General features: G+C 33.5%; 1 protein-coding gene across 1 annotated transcript in view; it reads left to right on the forward strand.

Moving 5' to 3' along the window:
- LOC143248104 (CCN family member 1-like) overlaps positions 1-24,899 on the forward strand; it is a 53,748-nt gene extending 28,849 nt beyond the window's left edge. The window contains exons 2-5 of the mRNA XM_076496539.1: positions 3,270-3,480; positions 6,497-6,724; positions 17,935-18,131; positions 24,012-24,899. Of these exons, the coding sequence (XP_076352654.1) occupies positions 3,270-3,480; positions 6,497-6,724; positions 17,935-18,131; positions 24,012-24,263 (888 nt within the window). The 3' untranslated portion in view covers positions 24,264-24,899. The remainder of the gene's footprint in view (positions 1-3,269; positions 3,481-6,496; positions 6,725-17,934; positions 18,132-24,011) is intronic.
- Positions 24,900-25,167: the final 268 nt, after the last annotated feature.

Here is a 25,167-nt window from a genome sequence, read left to right on the forward strand (position 1 = left end):
CTGGACAGAAATATGTTACTGTCCGATATGCGCTAGACGATACGTACAAAGACGAAAAGGTATGTTGATTTAGGCAGAATTGATGTGCTTGATCTTTGAGAGAACACGCATGTAGAAGCAAAAATACAATGTGCAACAAACTTTTATGTGCTACACACACTAACTGTTGAATATTTTAATTAAATGTGGCTAAACAAATCTCAGGTTGCTGACAATTCGTTTGGAATTCTATTTTTCACACATGCAAGAACTGAAGAACCTTTTTGTCAAATTCCATTCTGCGTTGTCCAAAGTACTTATGGGTTACGTAATACCAGTAATATAAGCGATTCATTTTGCTTTGGTAATCGATTTATTGTATACATTTTTGATTTGGTCACATCACTATGTAACAAAATTTTACTTTTTCTAGATCCTGGGCAGAAAGTGTTTTTTTCCCCCAACTGCTTATGTCTAAAGTAAATGGAAAAGACCTATTTTTCTCTTCAAACTTTGCTTTTAACGAAAACATAATAGGAGACTATATTTGGCGCTGATACGTGAAAGTGATTTACATTACAGTTGCAAATCTCGAAAAACTACTCGCTTCAAAAAATTTTTTGTATAACTTTAGTATAAATACATGTAAATCTTGATTCATATGTTGTTTTATTGAGACCTTATGTAAATGAAAATGTGAAAATTTGCCCGTTTTTACATAGAAAATAGGTTAATTTCTAAATTTCATTATCCAGGTGACAAAAGCAAAGTTTGAAGGAAATAATGACCATTTTCTGTACTTTTACAGCATTAAAAATTAAGAAATAATACATACTATCCAGGAAGAAAATTTGTGTTACATAGTGTAATTTATATCTAACGATATCCACCCTCTTACGTTTGGCATAAAGGAATATTGAAGTGTAAATACATGTGTGTATATACTGAAAAACTGAGAAGTCTGCATTCTAGAAGTGAGGTTAGGTATGCAGAAGTAGTAACCACTCATCCAATCAATGATGGCTGTGTCATAGTAAAGGGTACATTTTTTAGTCCTTGGTTCATACTTTATTGAAGGGTAAATTAATGATGTTACGATTGCACATCTCCTGGACTACAATGATGTCCTTTGTTTCTTCTCTGCAAATTAAGTTTGGATGTGCATATGTCATTCCTTCGGCCTAGCATGGCCAGGTGGTTGAGGTACTCGACTTGTAATCCGAGGGTCACGGGTTCGAATCCCCGTCACACCAAACATGCTCACACTTTCAGCCGTGGGGGCGTTATAATCTGACGGTCAATCCCACTATTCGTTAAGAGTTGGCGGTAGCTGGTAATGACCAGCTGCCTTCCCTCTAGTCTTACACTGATAGCCCTCAAGTAGCTTTGCGCGAAATTCAAACCAAACCAGTCGTTCCTTCTTCATATGTGATGTAACCTGTATTCTACAAAGGAATCCAGTCTTTTAAGGCTTGTTAAAAATCAAGGCCGTCGTCACCGGTCCAGGCATTGCGACGACGCTAGTTTAAATGTGTAATTTATAGTAGAATCAGGAGTACTGAAATTGATTCTACTGATTGAACTAAGGAAAGAAAAACACATTACAACACTACAATATATTGTATAATTCAATAGATTAGCATGAAAACAACTGATTTGGGAAAATGCTAATACAGGTAATATGGCTTTAGATTTTTCGCAGTTGTATTTAGTCAATGACGTTCAGCACATACCGAGAAAAACAGGCAGTACCATACACAAAACACACAATACCATACACAAAATAACATTTATTTTTTTAAGATGGTCTATACCACATGTGGGTTAATAACGACAAGGGCATTTTTATTCGTAGGAAGATTCAGTCCTTCCATGCATTAAGTAAATTTTTCTCTCTTGATTCACCACGACACTTAGAGAGTGACACTTCTATACTAGCCTGATCTTGCCTGTGTCATACAAGTGCAAGGCTAGTGAAGTGCTTTGAGCAATTAGCATCAGTCACATGCTTCCTCCCCTTGCCGGTACAGTGGTAAGTCCACGGATTTACAACGGTCAACACAGGGGTTCGATTCCCCTCGGTGGGATCAGCAGATAGCACGTTACGGCTTTGCTATAAGAAAACACACACGTGCTTCCTGGGATTCAAGCAGCATAATGAATACAGGTTTACCTTACTATACGAATGTGTTCAGGACGTTACAACAACCTCATAGTGACTAAAGGTGGAACATGAACACCTGGATAACACAAAATGGTAATCTATGGACAACACTACAGGCAACTTGTGATTTTGTGATACTAAACATCTCTGGGGAAAGGTGATAACATGTATTAGATGAATAAATTCGATGAAATGTGAAATTCTCATCTTATAGATTCCTGCCCTTTTAAAAATGTGTTCTCTTTGTGTATCATTTTACTGAAATTAAACCTGTGGTATAACAGGTAGAAAATAACTAAGGGGTGGTGAAGAAGAGAATAAAAATTCACCTTTACATCCTTTGTGTGTAGTTTGTATGGTAGTTTTCAAAGTATCAAACTTCTGTTTTTTTTACTGTCTGTATGTATATACAAATGTATGCAAATAAGTAGAGCGTAAAAGAGCTATTGGTTTATTTTCTGTCAGGTGAAAAATTACGGAATTGGGTATCTGTGATCTCATCACCTCTGGTATCAAAACCTGAATTTTAGTTATACAAACCCTATGACTTACCGCTGTTTGTTTAGTAGATCAATGTGAGAATAGTTAATATCATATATACGTTATAAGTAATTTACTTATAAAAGTGTTTTTGCAATATATTTAATTCGACATTGCCAGGTGGTTAAGGCATTCGACTCGTAATCCGTGGATAGCAGTCCGAATCCCCGTCACACCAAATATGCTCGCCCTTTTAGCCGTGGGGATATTATAATGTGACAATCAATCCCACTAATAGTTGTCGTGCAACTTTGCACAAAATTCAAAAGAAACAACAAATAATTAGACTTAATTATTTTTATTTTGATATGCTTTCATATGATAATGTTAAAAATGTGTTTTAATTTTTCTTTTGTTGAGCTCCCAAATAACGTATACTGCTAAAAATAGGGTTTCAATACCAACGACAGATAGGTAGCTCAATATTAGCTTCGCCGTTAACAATAAACGAACCGTTTGCTCAATTGTCTAGAAATTACTAAAAATATATATACCTATTGAAGTCGGAATAATTAATTGTTTTATGTGTTAAACTTCAACAAGCATTTAAACAAAATTTCTCTTATGTTCATTGAAATCCAAACAGGTACAAAACTCGTGCGCCTATCCCTGCCAATGTGAGCGAAACTTGGCATTCTGTCCAGAGGGCGTTCCAGTCGTCATGGACGGATGTGGCTGCTGTTCAATCTGTGCTCGTCAGCAAGGGGAATTGTGTGGTGTAATTCAACTATGTGACATCACGAGGCAGTTAGAGTGCGTTTATCCATCGCCATCTGCAGACCATGGTATCTGTAGAGGTAAAATTTTATACAAACTTTATCTTTTTATTCCAGAAAATACATCAATTTTCTTTGTAGAAAATATTATCAAGAAACTGCTATGGCCTCTCATAAATTGTTTTTTTTTTGTTTCGGTCATTTGCGCCAAGCTATACATATATATATATTGTTAGAAGCTGGTCTTAGTAAAAAATATTATTCAGAAATTAATGTGGCCTTTCATAGCTTTTGTCTCTCATATTTGCGCTAAGCGCCAGCTGCTCCTCGCTTACCGCCAGCTTTTGAGATATTTCAATCAATTAGTGGAATTTGACAATAACTCTTATCACTCACTCACGCCTCCCAAAGTGCAGAGCTCAATTTTGCTGCAACGGAACATGATTCATGTCACGAAAGGTAAATACAATAATACTATATGTATTTGCTAGGAATCATTCACACTATTCGATTAACGTTGTCATTTGTTTGATGTTATGTTACTGAAAAAACAAAACTTCATGGAAACGTTTAGCTGCTCCTTGCTAATCCAGCGGTAAGTCTACGGATTTACAATGCTCCAATCAGGGGTTCGCTTCCCGTCGGTAGGCTCAGCAGTATAGCCCGATGTGGCCTTGCTATAAGAAAAACACAACACAACGTTTAACCGATACAAAGAAGTATATTTTTTGGAAAAAATACGTTTTAGCAAAAATTATTATACAAGTAAACATTGAAAGAATGTTCGAATGAGTTGTCTAATTTTAGATTACACAACTGAGCAAGGACATTTAGAAAAATATACACAATTCTAATTAATTTTTTCTCTGTCTTATTGATTTTATAGTAAATTAAATAGTTCAATAATAATTTAGCAAGACACGTTAATCCTAGCAGCTGAATCCAGCATTTAATGTGGATTGTAGAGTGTGTTTTTCTCATAGCAAAATGCTACATTGGACTATCTGCTGAGACCACCGCGGGGAATCGAACCCCTTACTTGAGTGTTGTAAATCCGAAGACATACCGGTGTACTAGAGTGGGGATGCTGGTTGTAGAAAGAATGTATGTTAATAAACAACGTATACAATAACAACGGTGATAAAATTAATTTACCAGTACGAATTGGAAAGATATGTTACTAAAACTTAATTTGTAATTAATTACTCGTGAGGTTTCCCTTCACATACATTAATTTTAATTAAATTAAATTATTTGCTACTAACATCAAACTTGTCTGCTGTTATACAAATGCTATTCGATAGTTATCACTTACTTTAACTGAAAGTTTTCAGGTGAACTTCCATACTGTAGAACTAATCATAATTTGGTTCGCAAAACTCTCCACGCAGGAACGCTGTATAAAATGATACTTTCAGTTTTACACCAGAGTTGTAAATGAATTGGAATATTTTTGCATTTTTTTTATTTCTTCTCGTATCAACAGAAAGAAAACTGTGCAGCCGAAGTGTGTTATAGATTCACACTCTACCACATACGCACTTATAAATCTTTTAAACTTTTCTTTCTTGCCTAAAGACAACTGTTTCACCGTTGTTGTTAGTTTTTAAGATTTTGAACTTAGTTTCAATCAAATGATTGCACCCCAAAACGGTCAGTTTATTTGTCCCTAAGTTATCTATCTACAGTTTGTTTCAAGTTACAGAAGTTGTGATTGTTGTTTCAAGTGATAATGTTTTACGTAACCAAGGTTTCACATTTTCCATTTTATTTTATGATTTTGTTACAAAATATAACGTTATATCCGACAATTGAAACTTATGATTTTTTTTCCTCTCTTTACAGGCTAACATATTAACTTTGATCTTATGCTCTTTGCTGTATCACACAACTGTGTTTTTTACAGTTTTGGAGCCCCAGGAATAACAATGTTCTGCTTCTTATCGTATAAAAAGAATGAGTTCGTTTTATTAAAACTGTTTTAAGAGCGAAAAATCAGTTGGTCACGTGCGAACCACTGAAACATAAAGTCGTGGTGAATCGGCATGCATCAGTTCTACATGCTCGTGTTATGTAGGCAGTATAAAGCCACTAAAAATTGATCGGTTTTGGAAATGGCCATGTGAGTTAATGAATATTAGGGATATAGAATTTTGAAAGGGGATTGATCCTGTTGTACTTAATAGCATTGAAAAACAAAGGAACACGACTTAACTCAGTACACTATAACTATCCAGAAAGAGGCCCACAAGTAGTACATCAGTCGTGATAAAAAACGTGCGGCGTCTTGTAAAAGATGAGAATGAACGAACATAAAGATTAGTAGTTACAGCTGTCTATGCGCCACTAACAACAATGCACAACATACTGAAAAAAGATCTACCTTTGATAAATCTACACAAGTCACATCCACACAAATTGCTTTCAAGTTTCCAGAAAATAAAACTAACATTATTTTTATTATGTACAAAGACATACCGGTCAAATCGTTGGACACACCACATATCGATTTCTTTGCAATAGGATTTTTTAAACGAGAAGTAGGAAACCGTTGTCCAGGTACAATAAATGCCTTATGGAAAGCAGCAGGGAGGAGAAGTGATCTTTGAGCATGGAAATATTTTGCAATGGAAAATACGTTATAAAAAAACTATTGTCAAAATATACAACAGACAAGTAGAGCATGACCGGCGTGTATTATATCGACGAAGTGAAGATTAAATATTTTAATATAATCTTTAACTTTCGATATTAATTTGCTCAATATTCTAGTTATACAAGTTCATTGTACGTTGTTTTACAACAGGCTGATTGCTCAAAATACTAGTTCTACGTTTATTTAATGGTAATTTGTTCCTGTTTTGGAATTAGTTCTAAAAATTGGCAGCTTTATTTATTTTTCATAAGAGAATGTCCTTTTTTATTTCTACCTTTTTTTCATATTATAATATTTTCTCACAAATACGTATCTTCAAGTTCGTAAGTTAAGTGTTTTAACATTGCATTAGATTTATCTCTAATTAGCCAGTGTTTGTCAAGGCTTTTGATTTTTGTGTTATTTGAAACATATTTATAATGTTATATTTATTTCGTGCAGCAAAGAAAGGAATGAGTTGTTATGTGGCAGGAAACAAATACAGAGATGGTGATTCCTTCAAGCTGGACTGTAAGACTCAGTGCACCTGTCAAAATGGAACTTATGGCTGTGTGTCACTTTGTCCTTTAGAAAACTTCCGTCCTTCGGCCAAGTGTCACAACGCACAGCTCGTGCAGGTGCCAGGTGCCTGCTGCCGAGAATGGCAGTGTGAGTCAAGCGTATTGAAACGTAAGTTGCAGGAAATCATATCCATATTTTACGAAACTCGAAATTCAAAGTGCTGTACTAAATTATTAATAAAATTCGCTATTCTACACTTTACATGTTTACTTTCTCATATATTACAATTAGTTTAAGTTTATAAACACGAATTTCTCAGAACACAAGTACACAGTTACAATAACCATACTAACTAATATCATTGTTAGACAAAATGAAAGCATGTGGCCCTTAAAAGGAAAGTAGGAACAGAAAACCAAAAGATACCGAAATAATTTATCTAATAACTAAACAAAAGGTCAATATTAGCGATAGTTCTGTGGGGAGGAAGAGATCACACTAGCACCTGATCATTCCAGGTCCCCAAATACCTAAATACTTATATTTTAATGATATTAGTATGGGGTATTTATTAGCGTGATTCTGTAAAAAATAAGCTTCATCCTTAAATATAGCTAGATTCCTATATAATAATAAATTTGTATGTGTATTTCTAGTGTTATCAAAACTAGTTTCCATTGTCCAATAATACTGCTAAACGTGTTTAATGTAGTATAAAAAATTCGTGGGGAAACTAAGTTTTATTAACAATTAAACTGGCACTATTTGCACAGGTAGACACCTGTATTCTGTCTATCTTTACCCAATTGAGACCAGTGGTTAAGGTTGTTAAGGCACTCGACTCGTAATCTGGTAGTCGCGGATTCGAATCCTGTCACAACAAACATTCTCGCCCTTTCAGCCGTATGGGCGTTATAAGGTGACGGTCAATCCCACTATTCGTTGGTAAAAGAATAGCCCAAGGGTTGGCAGTGGGTGGTGATGGCTAGCTGCCTTCCCTTTAGCCTTGCACTGCTAAATTAGGGACGGCTAGCGGGGATAGCCCTTGTGTAGTTTTCCGCGAAATCAAAAACAAAACAAACAATTACCTAATTGACATTACATGTTTTATTTTATTTTGTCTTATTTCTTTGCATTTTGATAGTAATTTAGTTATGCAACGTCCTTCATAGTAAATGAAGTTTTTGATTCATTGTTTGCTCAGTTTTTCACGGTATGTTATTAGTTTTAAGATGAATCAAGAAGCTAAATAAGTTGGTTATTTAATTTCTGAGGAACCGTTCAGATAATGGAAAACTTATATTCTCGGGCACCGATGAAAACAGTGTTCTTTGTCGAATTATTATCCTACAAATACCTTTTGATAAGGCAACGTGCCCATATGAGTTCTGGTACTGAGGGACAACGTTATATCTGGTAAATTTCAGAAAATGCGGTATAAATTCTCAGAAAAGCTAAACGATACAAGGTTGTTCTGGTTAACGTAATTTGTTTATAGATTTGCCATATATCTCTCACCATTAGAGGGTTCGAATTCCCGTCGCACCAAAGATGCTCGCTCTTTCAGCCGTGGGAGCGTTATTACGTGACGGTCAATCCCACTATTCCTTGGTAAAAGAGAGTAACCCAAGAGCTGCCTTTTTCCTTTAGTCTTACACTGCTAAATTAGGCTAGCGCAGATAACCCTTAGTGTAGCTTTGCACGAAATTTTAAAAACAAAGAAACGCTCACCATTAAGAAAGCTGAAAGCTTTATACGCTCATATATGAACAAACTGTGCTTTACCGACTAGTTTTGCTGTAATGTAAGCGTCATAAACTGATATCCTTTTTTATATAATGTCAATCGCATGTCTTCTCAAACATTGAGATTTGACCGAATTTCTCGACTCCGTTACGTTCGTACTACTTTACTTATATCTAACAATACTACAAACTATACTATAGTTTAAACAGCAATAGAAAGTCGTAGCATCCTACAACACTTGTCTGTTTACGTATCGGTCGTGAAGGAAGATATCTCAGAGAACTATATTATGAGTGGTCTTAAGAATTATCGTTTTTTAACGTCTGTAAGAAAAATTTGATCTAAATGCAGTCAGGAAATAGCAGTTAATAAACTTATTGAGTTGTTAATAAAAGAACTGAAACTCTCGGTCAATTTTTAACAAAGAACTTAAATTTGATGATTTCATATGATCATTCAGCCAGGAATGTCTATTTCTTGGTCTATGCTTCAGTTGTCAGAAAACGTGACAGGAATGAAAAGACAGTAGTGGCAGTTGTAAAAACATTATGTTATGTTACTTCAAATAAATAATTTGACGGGTCCTTTAATAAATAATTAGGAAGCGTTAGAGACGTTAAGTAGAATGAAGCAATAAGAATATTGCAGTAGTGCCTCGAGTTGTCTAGGAACTTCTACACATTTAGTGTTCTTTATGCTTTCCATGTTAACATGTAGTGATATAACACATCAATATTTTGTTGTGGACGAATTACGTGGGTGAAATTGTTTTTGATTTATTTTGTAAAGTTTATATTAACCTTCCTCGATATAAAATAATAATCAAAAGTAATTATTAAAAGTTGGAAATGTACTGACGTAAGTTTAATTAGATAAACGTAGCGACCAATCAGTGTAGAGGTTGTCTTTACTAACACCAAATACTATATATCGCAACTGACATAAACTTAAAGTATCACTATATGAAAAACATTAGTTATAACTATCCTTAGTTATCGAAACATAACATTCTATATCTTTACATATTAAGGTATATAGAAAATTAAATATATATATATATATATATATACTAATGTTGGTCATGAATCTTCGTTGTAAAAGTAACACTTTATACATTTGGTTTTTTGAAAAGCATTAAATGTAATATATTTACTTGACCTGCTTTGATGTAGAATACATTTTGTTTTTCATGTAAGTAAACCAATACATATATTTGTATCAATTTATTTTAGTTGTACTGTTGTTAAAGTACACTCGTTGCTTGTACTTCTGTAAGTACAATACTCAATAAAGCTATTTGTATTAACTTACTTCTTTTGCCTAATTATAAAAGTATATTTTATGGTTTTACGTATCATATGTTAAGCTAAAGAGGTCAACATTTTTGTACAAACAAATTGTGAAGAGTCGAAACTGTCTCTATCACTTGCAAGAAGAAAGCTTGCAAGTTGATTAATATATACACTAATAGCTCGCGAAAACCCCAAACTGTGCTTTCCTCGCTGGAAAATGTTTGCATTTCTGCTTGGTATATGAAAAAAGCAACTGCGTGCTACATTCTGCTTATACTGTTTGAAATATGGCAAAAATAATGAACCAAAATTCTTAAAATGTGACGTTTATACACCTGTTACACTGTTTGTGACCTTTAGACACCCTAAAATGAACAAAAATGGAAATATTTCACACTATTGTTTGTACGTATATGGGAGCTGTAAAAAAAAAATTATGTTTGCACTAAATCCTACGTAACTTGTTCAAAGTACATCGGAGTAAATTGAAAAATACAAAACAACTTAAAGCTGTGTTTTTTGTGGTATCTTGACCCCATATAATTATTAAAAATAAGCAAAACAACGTTTGTGTTAGTGAATGTGTGTGACCTGTAGAAGAGCATCGTTGTACCTAACCCTACGTAGATTGGTCAAAATGTGGCCAATTATTTGAATAAATCCTCCCAAATTATGCTTTTTCATGAGCCCTGACCCCCATAAAAAGACTCAAAATATAAAACCATTTTTTTTACAAGCCAATATGTTGTCGCATCATAATTTATATTTGTACCATTCTTCATTCTGTATTGCAGTAAGTGTGGCTATACAGAAGCCAAAATTATGCATTTTTAAGTTGTTTGATATTGGATTTCACAAAATCCTTAGGAAAGCTTAAATCAAAAGAAAAAGTAAAATAGTGTCTAGGCCTAAAGACCAGGGAAGTGTAATACTACCATGTTTTAAGTCACGCTGCCTAAAAATGAAAGAATGGCGGTCGTTTGAAAAGTATTTGGAAGAAGAAAGGGAAGCTAGGAAAACAGTTTGTTTCAAATGGCAATAGACGTATTTTGTTTTGATCTTTACCACACAAAGTTACCAATGCTGGAAATCCCCGATACCTTTGGAATTACTTCCATTGTCATCGATTGTGATCACTGTAGTGGCTATCATTACACACACTATAGTCCAATAGCATAATTTCTATTGCAACATGTTTCTGTAAAGAACCGTAAGATAAGTTTGCCCATCTTGGCAAACGTTTTATACATACTTTACCGTACGGTGACGTCAACTTTTAAGACAACATTAAAATGGACCAATTGCTGAAAAGTGCATTGTAGCTGTTTAGAAGAACTTAACAGATATTTAGTGAAATGGTATTCCCATCAATCCATTCTCTTTGGCTAGCCCTCTTATGGAAGTTGCTGCTTATTTGTCGTTGTAGCTGAAAATCTATGAACTTTTGGCTTGTCGCCATGTTTTAATTCTTATACGATTCATTCAGCGGTATGTCTGTTTACTTACAACGCTAAAATCCTGGTTTCGATACCCGTGGTGGGCAGAGCACAGATAGCCCATTATGTATCTTTGTGCTTAACTCAAAAAACAAAGCAACATACGATTCACTTTTGAAACTATAACTATCCCTCGTTTTACGGGTGGGAGCAATACTTGTATTGGCTATGGGATTGATTTCAGAGTTTCTTAGTGTTCTATACCTTCTGCCATGTGTCTTGCTTCTTTTGTAGATAACATTGAACGCTCTCATGTTTGAAATACTTTGTCTTCTGGTTGTACATTATTTAACCATGTTGCTATTTTCTTCCTAAAAAATGGCTCTCAAAACTTTTCTTAAAAAACTTATCATAAACTGGATGGAATATTACCGAAAATCTCGTATATAGAAGTTTTACACTTTTCCGTAACGTCACGGTTGAATCTACAGTGATATGACAATGCATTCTTAAATACAAATAGTGCTTACGAGGTGTAGTTAATACTTTGCATATCTCAATGTTATTATATTTTACAATTTATTTTATCAGACGAAACGCTGCATATGCTTTGAAGCTATTTAAGAAGATGTGACTTATTTTCTCATAACAGTTTGTAAAGTTCTTGGATATTCTGCATTTAATATCTTAAAAAGGATTTTTCAACAGGCACGCACGAAACTCATCACAAGACTTTAAAGCTACAAGAAACTTTTCAACTTCTAAAGTATTCACATACCTATTTGCTAGTTTCGTGTACAGTATCACTGGTATCAATACACTCCAAAAACTCAGCACAGCGTGATCACTCCATCAGAATAATCTTTAGTGAAACACGCCGAAAACTGCTGACAGTATACTGACTTGAAGGAAGGCTGCTTAAACACACGTTGGTATTCATTGTTGAATAAGTAGCTTCTATCCAATACTTTGTTACTAAACTACACCATTATAAATATATACAGATAAATTAAAAATGTAACGAGAAGAAATTAACTGTATTGTTTATATAAAAAACTCTAGGGACTCACCTTTATAGTGGATTGTTTTATTTTTATAGCTTTATAACGAACTTTCATGTACTTGTGTGGACGTCATCACGTACACTTTCGTCTTTTTTATGAAATATTAGAAAGTAGGGCCCGCATTTTGTTCGAATTTAGAGAACATATAGAGCGACACCTTTGTTTTGATTTAAATTAGATTTTAATTCGGAAATAATTATTTTTTTTCTGTTAATATCGTTTCCGTTACATAATATGTTAAAGTTGCTAATATTAACTGGATGTTGATTTGTTCTGCTGTGTTCGTAACTTTGTGATGGGAGCTGTTATGTTCTTTGATAATAATATTTATGTTGCGGTTCGTTTCGCCTTCTAAGTGCTGTCGCTTCGATGTCATTGATATTCATAGATGTTTCCGTTGCTGAACATGTCGAAATAGTGCAGCGTTTTATATTTTTTATTTATTTTTGTTTCGGCTTGTGTTTAGTTATAACAAACTAATATATATATATATATATATATATATATATATATACATAGTATCATATTTTTAGGGCCCTTTTATGTGACCTGTTTTCAAATTATCTTATCAATTTAAGCGACACGCATTGCGACAATTTTGCAATGTAAATTGTTTACATCTTAACTACTTTGAAATTTATTTATCACTGTATGCTTACCACGAACTAACATAAGTACTCTATGTAAATTACTCTGTAGTTTCCAAGGTATTTATCACTTGCACCAGTGTTGTTCTCTGCTGTTTTAGTCCAACAGTTAGTGGAACTGCAATTGTTTTCATTATATTTGCAAAATGCAATGTAAGACAACTGATTTGCTACACAGCTACACCTGAATGTTGAACTCACAGCAAATTATCTAAAGTATTTCAGGTGTAACTATAAGCTTTTCAACTGATTACAAGAACACGAATCAATATGTTCCGCTCTCATCCAAACTCAGTTGAATCAAGATCCATTCACTTGTCTGAAGACAAGATCTCTTAACATTTTCAACAGAGACAGACTTCTGATGTGAGTGGAAGAGACTTTAGCTTCGATTTAACCCTGACTGTTTTATTGGAAATTTTCTTTACCAGTGTTTATAGTGTATGTCAAACATGTTGGTATAAGCTGGATTACTTCCAAAGCATGTGGCTACAGAGGTAGTTGCTTCTATAATTATCTCATTTATGGCTGCATAAAATGACCCAATCTGTAGTCCGCCTACAGTTGTTTTTTTATTCCCCACGTGTATGTAGTTGAATTACATCCAGAAATGGCATGATCAGCCAAAATATACTTTGTAATATATGAGGGTTTACATGCTGTTAACCCAGTGTTAGCGGCTGTATGTTGTGCATGGGCTTGTTTCATGAAAAGCGTACTGGTGATATTGTTGATGAAGTAGTGATGGCACAACAATACAGTTATATCCGTATCTTTGGAAATCAAAGTAATACGCCTTGCTCCTTGTACAGCCACGTTTACAACTTTTCGTATCATTGCAATACCTACTTCTTCATGAGTTGGTCGCAAGTCGTCTCTGGTAATGATACACCCTAGATGAAGTTTCTTTAGAGAACTGATTGTTCTCTAAACGTGCGATTTGATTTATCAACACTTTGTCAGATGATATTCACAGATCGGTTTAAAGGTTTCCAGAAATCTTGTGAACTGTAGGCCTAGTCAAACATCAAAATACAACTGTGCCTAAGATATTCGTAGGGCAGATTTTAAGTTTTCGCAAATGACCAAAAAACATGATGATGATATTCTCAGGTCACTTTGAAGATTGACCTTGGTAAGATTGGTAAGATTAAACCTAGCACATTGCTAGCTTAAAACGTACTGCTGCTTATAATATTAACTTCAACTAAATAATAAAGGCCTATCTAAACTATTTTACCAGTGTAATATACAACCTCAACCTTTTGACAACTAAAGCTTGAACCATAGACAGATTTTATAAATTATAGGCCTAAGTGTAGACCTTCTGCAGGAAAACATTAACCAATATTAGTTTTAAGCCTACATTTGTACAAGAATTAAACATAATGTAATTATTATACATTTTGCTACTGATAATTTTATTAATCTTAGGAAAAAAGACAATAATTATTTGCAAATATATTAAAGAACATGGATTTCAAATCCAATTTTTCAGCCATTTTGGCCACCACATTGGATTTATGATCATTGCACTAACAATCTAATAGTAAATGTGAAATAATGACACTCAAAAGCCTAAATGTAGTTACATATTTGGTTGCGATATTTCAAATACAGAAGAGAAATGGTCAAATTTGTGTATTGGTAGCCATCTTGAATGTTTCGAATCGCTCAAAGATGCCGACGTGGCATCATCCAAACCCGGAATCAGCAAAACCAAAATGTAATAGGATCATAGCGAAGTATTTGCTGCACACTACATTTAGCTTGAATCCTAAAATAGGTATTGGCAACTGGATTAGTATTATCATATTTCAAGTATTACATAATGAAAATAACATTGATAGTATAAAAGCAAAATCTAATTTGAACTGAAACACAGGTGCCATCCTATCCTATATATGTTCTCATTATGAACAAAATATTCGCATATCTTTTTAATACTTCATACTGTGGACGAAAATTTACTTGGTTGTGACCATATGAGTGGTTTGAATGTTTTCATACAGTTCAAAATTATAACAACCCACTCAAAAAGCCTCACCTGTAGACTTTTATTTGAAATAAAAAAGTACTTGATTGGTTTGTTTGTTTTGAATTTCGCACAAAGCTACACTAGGGCTATCTGTGCTAGCCGTCCCTAATTAGAGGGAAGGTAGCTAGTCATCACCACCCACCGCCAACTCTTGGGCTACTCTTTTACGAAGGAATAGTGGGACTGACCGTCACTTTATAACGCCTCCACGACTGAAAGGGCGAGCATGTTTGGTGCGACCGGGATTCGAACCCGCGACACTCATATTATTATTCGAACGCCTTAACCAACCTGGCCATGCCGGGCCCCACTAATAATGAAGTCAGAGTGTTTGGTGGCATCGTTGTTTTAAAATATTCATCACTTTGAGGATAAATATGGAACATAAGAGGGTGCACATTCACTCCGCAGATGCTTTAGAGAATGTAATGCGACTATACAGAGAAACCAACAGCATCTTATTGAGTTAAACATTATGTGGTTGTTTACGAACTTTGACTCTCGTTCATTTGTAAAGAAAATCATGTGTCGAAACTCATCTAAGCACACGAAGTATCTACAATGATGAACAATCCAATCCCAATAATCTGTACATCATTGTTGCCTTACCACTTTGTTGACAGTTGAGACTAGTGGTTTAACACAGAAAAGCTGTCACCAAAATTCATTTCTCGTAACTCCTTGTTCTTGTCAAAAGTAAATGGCCCTGATTCGTGGTTGATATAATTTGGCTATTACTATACCATTCAACGTTTATTAATCTTCAAAGAACTTGCTACCTGATGTCCAACTTGTTTTGGTACAGTCTCTTTTGTTTACAAATTCTCCAACTGGAAGAATTAGTTAATACTTCCGCAGAGTTTTAGAGGCTCATAAAATTATCATCTTGATTGTCAAATCAGTTCTATTGTTTTCCCTCTCGAGGATCCATATAACATGTCTCCTAAAACAGGGCACTTTCCTAACATTCCTAAGTTAATGACGACCGAGACACACAAAGAAACTACTTACAATGTATATATAATGATGCACTAATCCTATAAGGCATATTTCGTTGTCTCTTTTTCGTAGTCAAATAGCAAGAGAGCCTTAAAAACAAATTATGGAGTTTTAATATATTTATATTTCTGTTTGGTCATAAAATATGTGACCTATATTTTGATACGCTTATATCAGTATAAAGATTTTTAAGTAACGTGATTTTTTAAGTCCATAATAGACATCTATATAGAAGTTTTATCAGAACATACCACCGTCACTTTAAAACGTTAAAATCCGACATTCGATTTCCTGCAGATAGCCCAGTGTGGTTTTTGCTCCAAAACACGCAAACAAACAATATTTGTTTGAGTTTCAAACCGGTAAAATGATAGACGAAGTATCCAACGTATCTATGGATACTTAAGAAAATACTCAAGAAATTGCTTTTAAACTTCACTCTTTACGTGTAAAATAATACCAAAAAGCTTGAATTTAAACTTGCTCAACAAACAAAATGAAAGTTATATATTTTTGATACTTCGTGAAAGATACGACAGAAAGTTTTAGAAGAAGTGAATATTCACACACTTGTTCTCTGAAGATTGATATTTTAATTTGTTTTATTCATCATAGGCTTGAAAAATATCGTATCTGTATTTAATGCTTTATGTGCCGATTGGTTAAGCGTTCCATTAAAACTATGTTTTGTTATATAATTTTACATGTGTAATACTTAGTGTGTAGGAAGTAAATTATGAAAGCAGTTTTAACCTATCGCATTTTTAATAACTTAAAATATTGTACTTTCTGTATAGAGCCCCAAGGTTTGGTCTCGTTTGTCCAACCAATCTTGAATAAGCTATCAGAATGACAAGATGCAGAATTTCCAAGAGTTTCCCTTTTCTAGTAGTTCTGTGTTGTTTCTAATTTTATGTATATAGGTCTTAAGAATTTGCGTTGTAGCAAATTAGCTTTCAGTCAATTACTTATTGCTTCTTAACGGTCAAAATTTGCATAATTTCATGGAGTTGTTTCTAGCATCATCAGTTATGAAGTAGGTAAACATAGTCGATCATAAAATTTTGAACTTGTTTTTATGTGAACCATTTATAATAATTTATCAAAATTATATTGTACGATGTGTCAGTGTTTGGCATACATCTTCATTTATAAAACTTTACGTTCAAGCCACAAGTTATCTGTTATGTACACACTCATGTCTTTTGCCTTAATAAAATGCGCGAGATAATAATTTTTTCTATCATATGAACAATTACTTTTCTCTTTATATTAAAGGAAATGTTCGGTTCTTTAAACATCAAAAACATCTTATTTACTAGCATCGTTGAAGTTTAATATAAATTCTAAAGAGGTTGAAAAAGTAGGCTACAGTAGCTTATATTTAATAGCTTACGTACGTGCCTATGCTTAAGTTTTTCCAAATATATTAGAGCATTCAATAAAAATGAAAATTAAATGATGATGGTTGATAAGGTAAGTAAACCTGCAAATAATTCAATTAATGTTATCCTAACAAATAATAAAACAAAAATTTACCTTAACACGTTAACATTCACACAATAGGTAATTTGAATAGGTAAGTTTATTAGATATGCTTAACATAAATAAGATTACTGGATAAACATTTAATTTATTGAATGCAAATAAATCAAGCTATGACCTAATTGTAATTAACAGATGTATTATTGAGCCTTTTCTCATCCAAAGAAAGGCACTACAGGTTCAAATAATCTGCTAATATGATACTTAGCATTAGTTTATTTAATCGGTAGAAAATCTGTAATACAATAACATCCGACGAGGGTGTTCCTGAAGCATCGTACAATTTGTTTCTTCTAATAGCATATTTTCTTATACATTTCTTCTTTGAAATTGTGGACCCCTAACGGACATCTCATTGTGTAATTCTGTGTTAAAACACAAACGTTGAAATTACCTACACAAATGTTAAACAATACAGCACTTGCATTGAGCAGAACAACAATTTATTGTGAATTTTATTGTCGTGAACATAAATAAATTGTAATGTTTTTATTTTCAAAAATAAAATTAACTTTAACTTCTGAAGTGCTACTAAATATATCTGTTAAATAAAGGTTATTTTACAAAATTCACACCATCATGTATAATATACAGACACTGCACATTTCCAGATGCCAAAATTACGTGTAACCGGTATTCTACTAACTGGACACCTTGTTCAGCAACTTGTGGCACAGGTTCATCCAGAAGATTGACCAATGACAACGACGATTGTGAACTGAGAAACGAGACTCGTCTTTGCCAGATTAAACCTTGTAATTACCAGACTGTTGAAGTTGTATCCAATCACAGTTACCGCAGTAGACGAGTGAGTAATTCTCATCTGATTTTCTGCTGTCTTTACAATACTTTATTTTTTTAAAAAAATAATACAAACAATTAACAAAAAGATAGAATTATTTATTATTAAAAACAAAATGTGGAGTATGCATTTATCAAAATTAAGCAACTAATTAGATAATACCGTGTTTTATATTTTGTAAGTAGAAGTTTCAATATCAATATATGTAACACGTTCAATACACTTTATTCTATGTCCACAAAAACAAAGATATAGTAAATGTCTAATTTCACCTTTCTCCATAGTATCTTATGATACTACATTTTATTTTGTGTAACACTAACATTATTGTAAAATATGTAACCAACAATTCAAGTAAACTCTGTTCCCGTGTAGCTCAATGGTAGGTTTGGGGTATTATAACATTAAGACTTATGACTTCAATATTCGCCGTAGACAGAGCACAAGTTGCCCTTTATATAACATTGTATTTAACAAAAGGTAAGAAAGCAAATGGTTTAGATCCACAAGCTATGTGGGTGCAAAAGATAATTTAGAAAAATATGTTGAAGAAACTGATGAGGTTTTCAAACAGCTATAGATGATTATGGGATTAGGCGAGATATAAAATGTGACAAAATAGCATAAAAATTCTTTTATTTGTTTTTGAACAGTTTTTATTGTCGTGTAACACTGTTACGATCAAATCAGTATATCAAGTAATGATCATTCTCTAGAGACCAAAAGAAATAAAAAGAGGACAGACAAATAAATCTTTTTTACTATCTGATGAAGACAATTGCAAATAGGTTGCTGCGTGTCTGAACTAAATTGCAACATTCGGAGATCTTCTATTGTCCAACAGGGAAACATTTTTGTAACATAAGCTTTATAAATCTGTAATTATTGTTAGGACTTTTGCCAATTCTTTTGCAACCTCATGTGTTGTGTTATGCTGAACAGTAAAACCGAAACAAATCACAATTTAGGGTCCAAAACCTTCATAAGCTAATTTAAAGTGTCTACATACGATTTTAATTCGCCATCGTCATAGGTCTCACTGATATAAAGCAATATTATTAAAATATTTTCATTGAACCTTTCAAAAAGAGTCTTTCTGTAAATGAGAGTAGACTGCATTCGTTTGTTGTTTTTATTTTTAAATAAACCATTGATTTATGCACTGCTTCGTGCACGTGGAAATTGGTAACTTCGCTGCCGTCGTTTAGTTATTTACTGGTCCCTTCAGATTGCGTTAAAGCCAATTAATTATTCTTTTGGTTTACCCCATAAAATAAATAAAGAAATGTCTGAAAGAAAACGCTTAATGTTTTTTATCTCATCCAGATAAACATTTTGGTGGTTATAACTAGAACAGGAACTTTTTTATACTTGATATTTATCAGTCGCTATTGCACTATATTTCAGAATTGCATATCTCAGCGTCTGGAAACGTCTATAAATGTACAGCCGACGATCGCATTTTAAGCTGAAAACGTGCTTCTGTGAAAAACAGAAATAGGGGCGTGGATTTGTGTCCATCATAATATATTATTGATTTTTAAAAGTTTTTTTATGGGCTTTATAATTGAGTATTGAAGTTATTTTGCGCGTGCAATTTGTCCAGATATCGCTACTTTTGTCTTTTCTTTCATTTTGGTCTTTCATTTTTTAAATAAATAATTGTGCCTTTTATTTTCTGACAATGCACTCAGTTTCCTACCACAGTTGCTCAAACGGTAAATCTGAGGAACGCTAAAAAGCATTTTTCGATTCTTGCGGGAGCACAGCATAGATAACGTAGTATGAGGAAGCACAGCATAGATAACGTAGTATGAGGGAGCACAGCATAGATAACTTAGTATGAGGGAGCACAGCATAGATAACTTAGTATGAGGGAGCACAGCATAGATAACTTAGTATGAGGGAATACAGCATAGATAACTTAATATGAGGGAGTACAGCATAGATAACGTAGTATGAGGGAGTACAGCATAGATAACTTAGTATGAGGGAGCACAGCATAGATAACTTAGTATGAGGGAGCACAGCATAGATAACGTAGTATGAGGGAGTACAGCATAGATAACGTAGTATGAGGGAACACAGCATAGATAACTTAGTATGAGGGAGCACAGCATAGATAACGTACTATGAGGGAGCACAGCATAGATAACGTAGTATGAGGGAGTACAGCATAGATAACTTAATATGAGGGAGTACAGCATAGATAACTTAGTATGAGGGAGCACAGCATAGATAACTTAGTATGAGGGAGCACAGCATAGATAACTTAGTATGAGGGAGCACAGCATAAATAACTTAGTATGAGGGAGCACAGCATAGATAACGTAGTATGAGGGAGCACAGCATAGATAACGTAGTATGAGGGAGTACAGCATAGATAACTTAATATGAGGGAGTACAGCATAGATAACGTAGTATGAGGGAGCACAGCATAGATAACGTAGTATGAGGGAGCACAGCATAGATAACTTAGTATGAGGGAGCACAGCATAGATAACTTAGTATGAGGGAGCACAGCATAGATAACTTAGTATGAGGGAGCACAGCATAGATAACGTAGTATGAGGGAATTACAGCATAGATAACTTAATATGAGGGATACAGCATAGATAACTTAGTATGAGGAGCACAGCATAGATAACTTAGTATGAGGGAGCACAGCATAGATGACTTAGTATGAGGGAGCACAGAATAGATAACTTAGTATGAGGGAGCACAGCATAGATAACTTAGTATGAGGGAGCACAGCATAGATAACGTAGTATGAGGGAGCACAGCATAGATAACGTAGTATGAGGAGTACAACATAGATAACTTAATATGAGGGGATTACAGCATAGATAACGTAGTATGAGGGATTACAGCATAGATAACGTAGTATGAGGAGCACAACATAGATAAGTTAGTATGAGGGACACAACATAGATAACTTAGTATGAGGGAGCACAGCATAGATAACGTAGTATGAGGGAGCACAGCATAGATAACGTAGTATGAGGGAGTACAGCATAGATAACTTAATATGAGGGAGTACAGCATAGATAACTTAGTATGAGGGAGCACAGCATAGATAACTTAGTATGAGGGAGCACAGCATAGATGACTTAGTATGAGGGAGCACAGCATAGATAACTTAGTATGAGGGAGCACAGCATAGATAACTTAGTATGAGGGAGCTGGGATAGATAACTTTGTATGAGGGAGCACAACATAGATAACGTAGTATGAGGGAGCACAGCATAGATAACGTAGTATGAGGGAATTACAGCATAGATAACTTAATATGAGGGAGTACAGCATAGATAACGTAGTATGAGGGAGTACAGCATAGATAACGTAGTATGAGGGAGCACAGCATAGATAACTTAGTATGAGGGAGCACAGCATAGATAACTTAGTATGAGGGAGCACAGCATAGATAACGTAGTATGAGGGAGCACAGCATAGATAACGTAGTATGAGGGAGTACAGCATAGATAACTCAATATGAGGGAGTACAGCATAGATAACTTAGTATGAGGGAGCACAGCATAGATAACTTAGTATGAAGTTTTATGCTCAACAACTGACAAGAAACTAGCTAGAAACATATAAAAACATATACGTTTCACACACCACCCGTGTTCTTAACTTATCTAATGTCGAAAAACATTTAGTTTACATACGTAATGTAAACGCTATGCTCGGTTGTAATGTTTCTTAGTTAATTGTATAATAAGTATCGCTACATTTTACATTACGTTTAGAGCACTGATACTATATAAAGAACAGAATTACTCTGTCAAATCTAAGATGTTGCCAGAACTGTTACAAATGCTGAAATATCACTATTCTAATTTATCTGGATATACACTAAAAATAACAGATTCTTGTTTATTTGGGAATAGCATCAATAGTTATTCATAATGTATAGTAAACAAAAAGAATGGCATGAAACAAAATTCTACTAATAAGGTTTAACTATGGTTTGAAAACTGAAACAAGTATATTACTGTTTTTTTATAGATTTATTTCATAATTTCAATGACGAATCTCTTTCCACAGCCACTAGATTTAAAATGATAAATTAAAAGCCTATATAGACAGGGGAGAGATTGGAAATGTAACTGTTTTAGACGCTGTCTCTGTCAGCAGCTGTCCTTCCCAGCGAATCTCACTTCTATCGGAATTTTCTCTAATTTGTTTTTAGTTTTTTTTTAAATTTGTTGACCTTTAACCACAGCTTGTTAAGACCAGTCTTTAGTTCAAGTCCTACGTTGCTCAAAGTTGTAATCAAAACAAGAAGTAATGACTGCTGGTAAGTAGAAGCTGATAAGACGTGTGTAAAGTGAAGTTAGGTTATGTGACGTTTCGAATTATTATACTTAATTTGTTTAACGCAAACTGGAGTTTATTGTAAAACACTTCTATAAATGTGAAAAAAATCATGACCTGTATCTAAATACTATAACTTTATTAGCTTAATATTTCTCCTGAATCGCGAAATATTGAGTTAATAAAATTACAGTCTGGATATATAGGTTGTGATCTTATTTACCTTTACAGAAATGTATCGAATGATTTTCTAACTGCAACTTAAACAAGCAGTAACATGGATCAAATACTTACCAGATTTGTGTTGTTTAATTTGCTAATTTTACGTAACAGAGTTTCGCCTTTTATACAAGTTTTTGTTTTGTACATGTGAAATGCTCTGCTCAGATATTGGATAGTTATCAAATGTATATATCTAAATATTTCTGTGCATTACATTTTGTAATTTCAAAAGCCTTTGAACTTATATTTTTTTCATTGATTCATTAGGTAGAAAACAAAGTTTTATGATGAATATCAAAAACGCTGTAATAACAAGAAAGTTCTTTAATATGGGCGTTTCGGAATTTCCTTAAAATTCATCATCAACGTTAGTATCTCAGAAACGTTTGTTCATAATATTTGAACTACAGAAAACAACATTAGCATTGAACGAGTTTTTGCATTGGACCAGAAGTTTAAAAAGAATAGATTTGAAAGGTAACAATATAATGGAATGCACGATAAAACGTCCAACATACTTATGTTTAATAAATAACATTGTTAAGAGAAACTGTTATAGAGAAAGGTTAAACCATAAGTATGAACACTGTACCTTTAAAATAATAATAAATATCAAATAAAAACACTCAGAATCCGAATTTATTGTATTAATGACAACAGAAAGGAGTTTATATTATTATTTAGTGTCATGGAAATAAAGAAGTTTTCTTTAACAGAGTTTGTAACCTGTGGCTTTGGAGTCAAAATTTTTAAAGTTTTTTAGAAGTCTGTATGTAGTAGTTGTTATTCTCACTGTGTAATCAGATACCAGACTCGAGTGAATTACTTAGATAACATTCGCTTCTTGGTGAAACTTACGTGTGTCCCTGTACACGTATTTGTAGGAGACGTTTCCAATATAGGTAGCTTTACATCTACCACAAGGGATGGTGAAGGAATTTTAGAAAATTCTGAAACGTCCGTATTAAATATGTTTTTAATGTTATATTTCATTTTGTCCATAACTTTGTAAGGTTACGTTCTGTTTTGTAAAATATTGTACACCTACATCGTAAAATTATATCTTAACGAATATTTTATTTTTACATCTCATTATGTTCCCATGTTCATTAAATTTAGGTGAGTGAACAGGTTTATTTACTTGAACTATAAACCAATGAGGGATATACGTGAGAATGACACAGTAAAACCGTTATGTTACATCCTTATGGAAGTGTACAGATAATGAAAAACACATTAACATATAATATTATATTATAAATTCTCTTTTTGGACTCTTAATTACAAGTTTCAGTCTCATTTAACACAGTGTGTTTTAACTATTAATCCATTCTCTTCTCTAAGCATCATCAACACTGTCGAGCTACAGTCCGGAATCTGGATTTCATATATCTGACTGATGGTCACAACTGCGTTAGCCTAAAGCGCTATCGTCCGAAGTTTTGTGGCGAATGCTCAGACAAGACTTGCTGTACTCCTAGACTATCAACCACAGTCAACGTTCCATTTCGATGCTATGGCGAAGAAGAGGGAACGCAGATGGTGTCTAAATTTGTGATGTTTATTGTTAAGTGCGAATGTCATTCTAAATGTTGAGAAGGGATTTATTTTCAACCAAATTCTACATTTCTCGAACCAGTGATTTTTAGAAAGTAAATTTTAAAGACATTTTGGAAAGGAAGAAATAAAAGTATTCTAGTTTACCTGTTTGACTACTGACTGGATGGATGCACATGAATTGGTAAAGACATGTGATTTGTACCATGTCAGAAACAAGTCAATTAGCCATATTTTCGTCACATTATTTTAAACAAAATGAAGAATCTTAATCCTTGCTGGTGGAAAATTATGCTACAAAATACTCTTGTTTGTCTTGAAAAAATTCTGAAGATGAATTGTTCAGGAAATAAGACAATCATGTAAGAATAAACATACACCATGCTTTTAAACAACCCCGTGCGTCGGACTCTCAAACAAACAACATCGTAATGGGAGAAAATAATTTGTGGACATTTTTTACTGAATTTAAAAAGCTTTGTCGGTGTGACATTAACATTGTTATGCACGTATATATTGGTGGTAAGTAATCGTATGAACAATAGACCCTGTTGTCATTTACCATTTGCGAAAACCAAAGAATGACAAATCGATAAGTTTATCCGTTGATTTAATATCTCGGTAATCTATCTCCGTTGATTTGATAAATTAATAAATTATATCCATAGATGTGATAACTCGATAATCTATGTCCGTTTATATGGTAAATTAATAAATTATATCCGTTGATTTTATAATTTAGTAAGTTATCTCCATTAATTTTCATTCTTTGATTTTCAGTATATTGTAATTTATACCTTGAAACTAAGTTAGTTAACTTATAAGCTACAACTTATAAGTAACTTATAAGATAATTAAATGTAGTAATCACGCTGTTAGGCGTTGAATTATAATTTAAAATAAGATAAATTTTATATCTTTATTTCATGGTTAATTATTAAAG

This window comes from Tachypleus tridentatus, chromosome 4 (genome assembly GCF_004210375.1).
Source record: "Tachypleus tridentatus isolate NWPU-2018 chromosome 4, ASM421037v1, whole genome shotgun sequence".
NCBI lineage: Eukaryota > Metazoa > Arthropoda > Merostomata > Xiphosura > Limulidae > Tachypleus > Tachypleus tridentatus.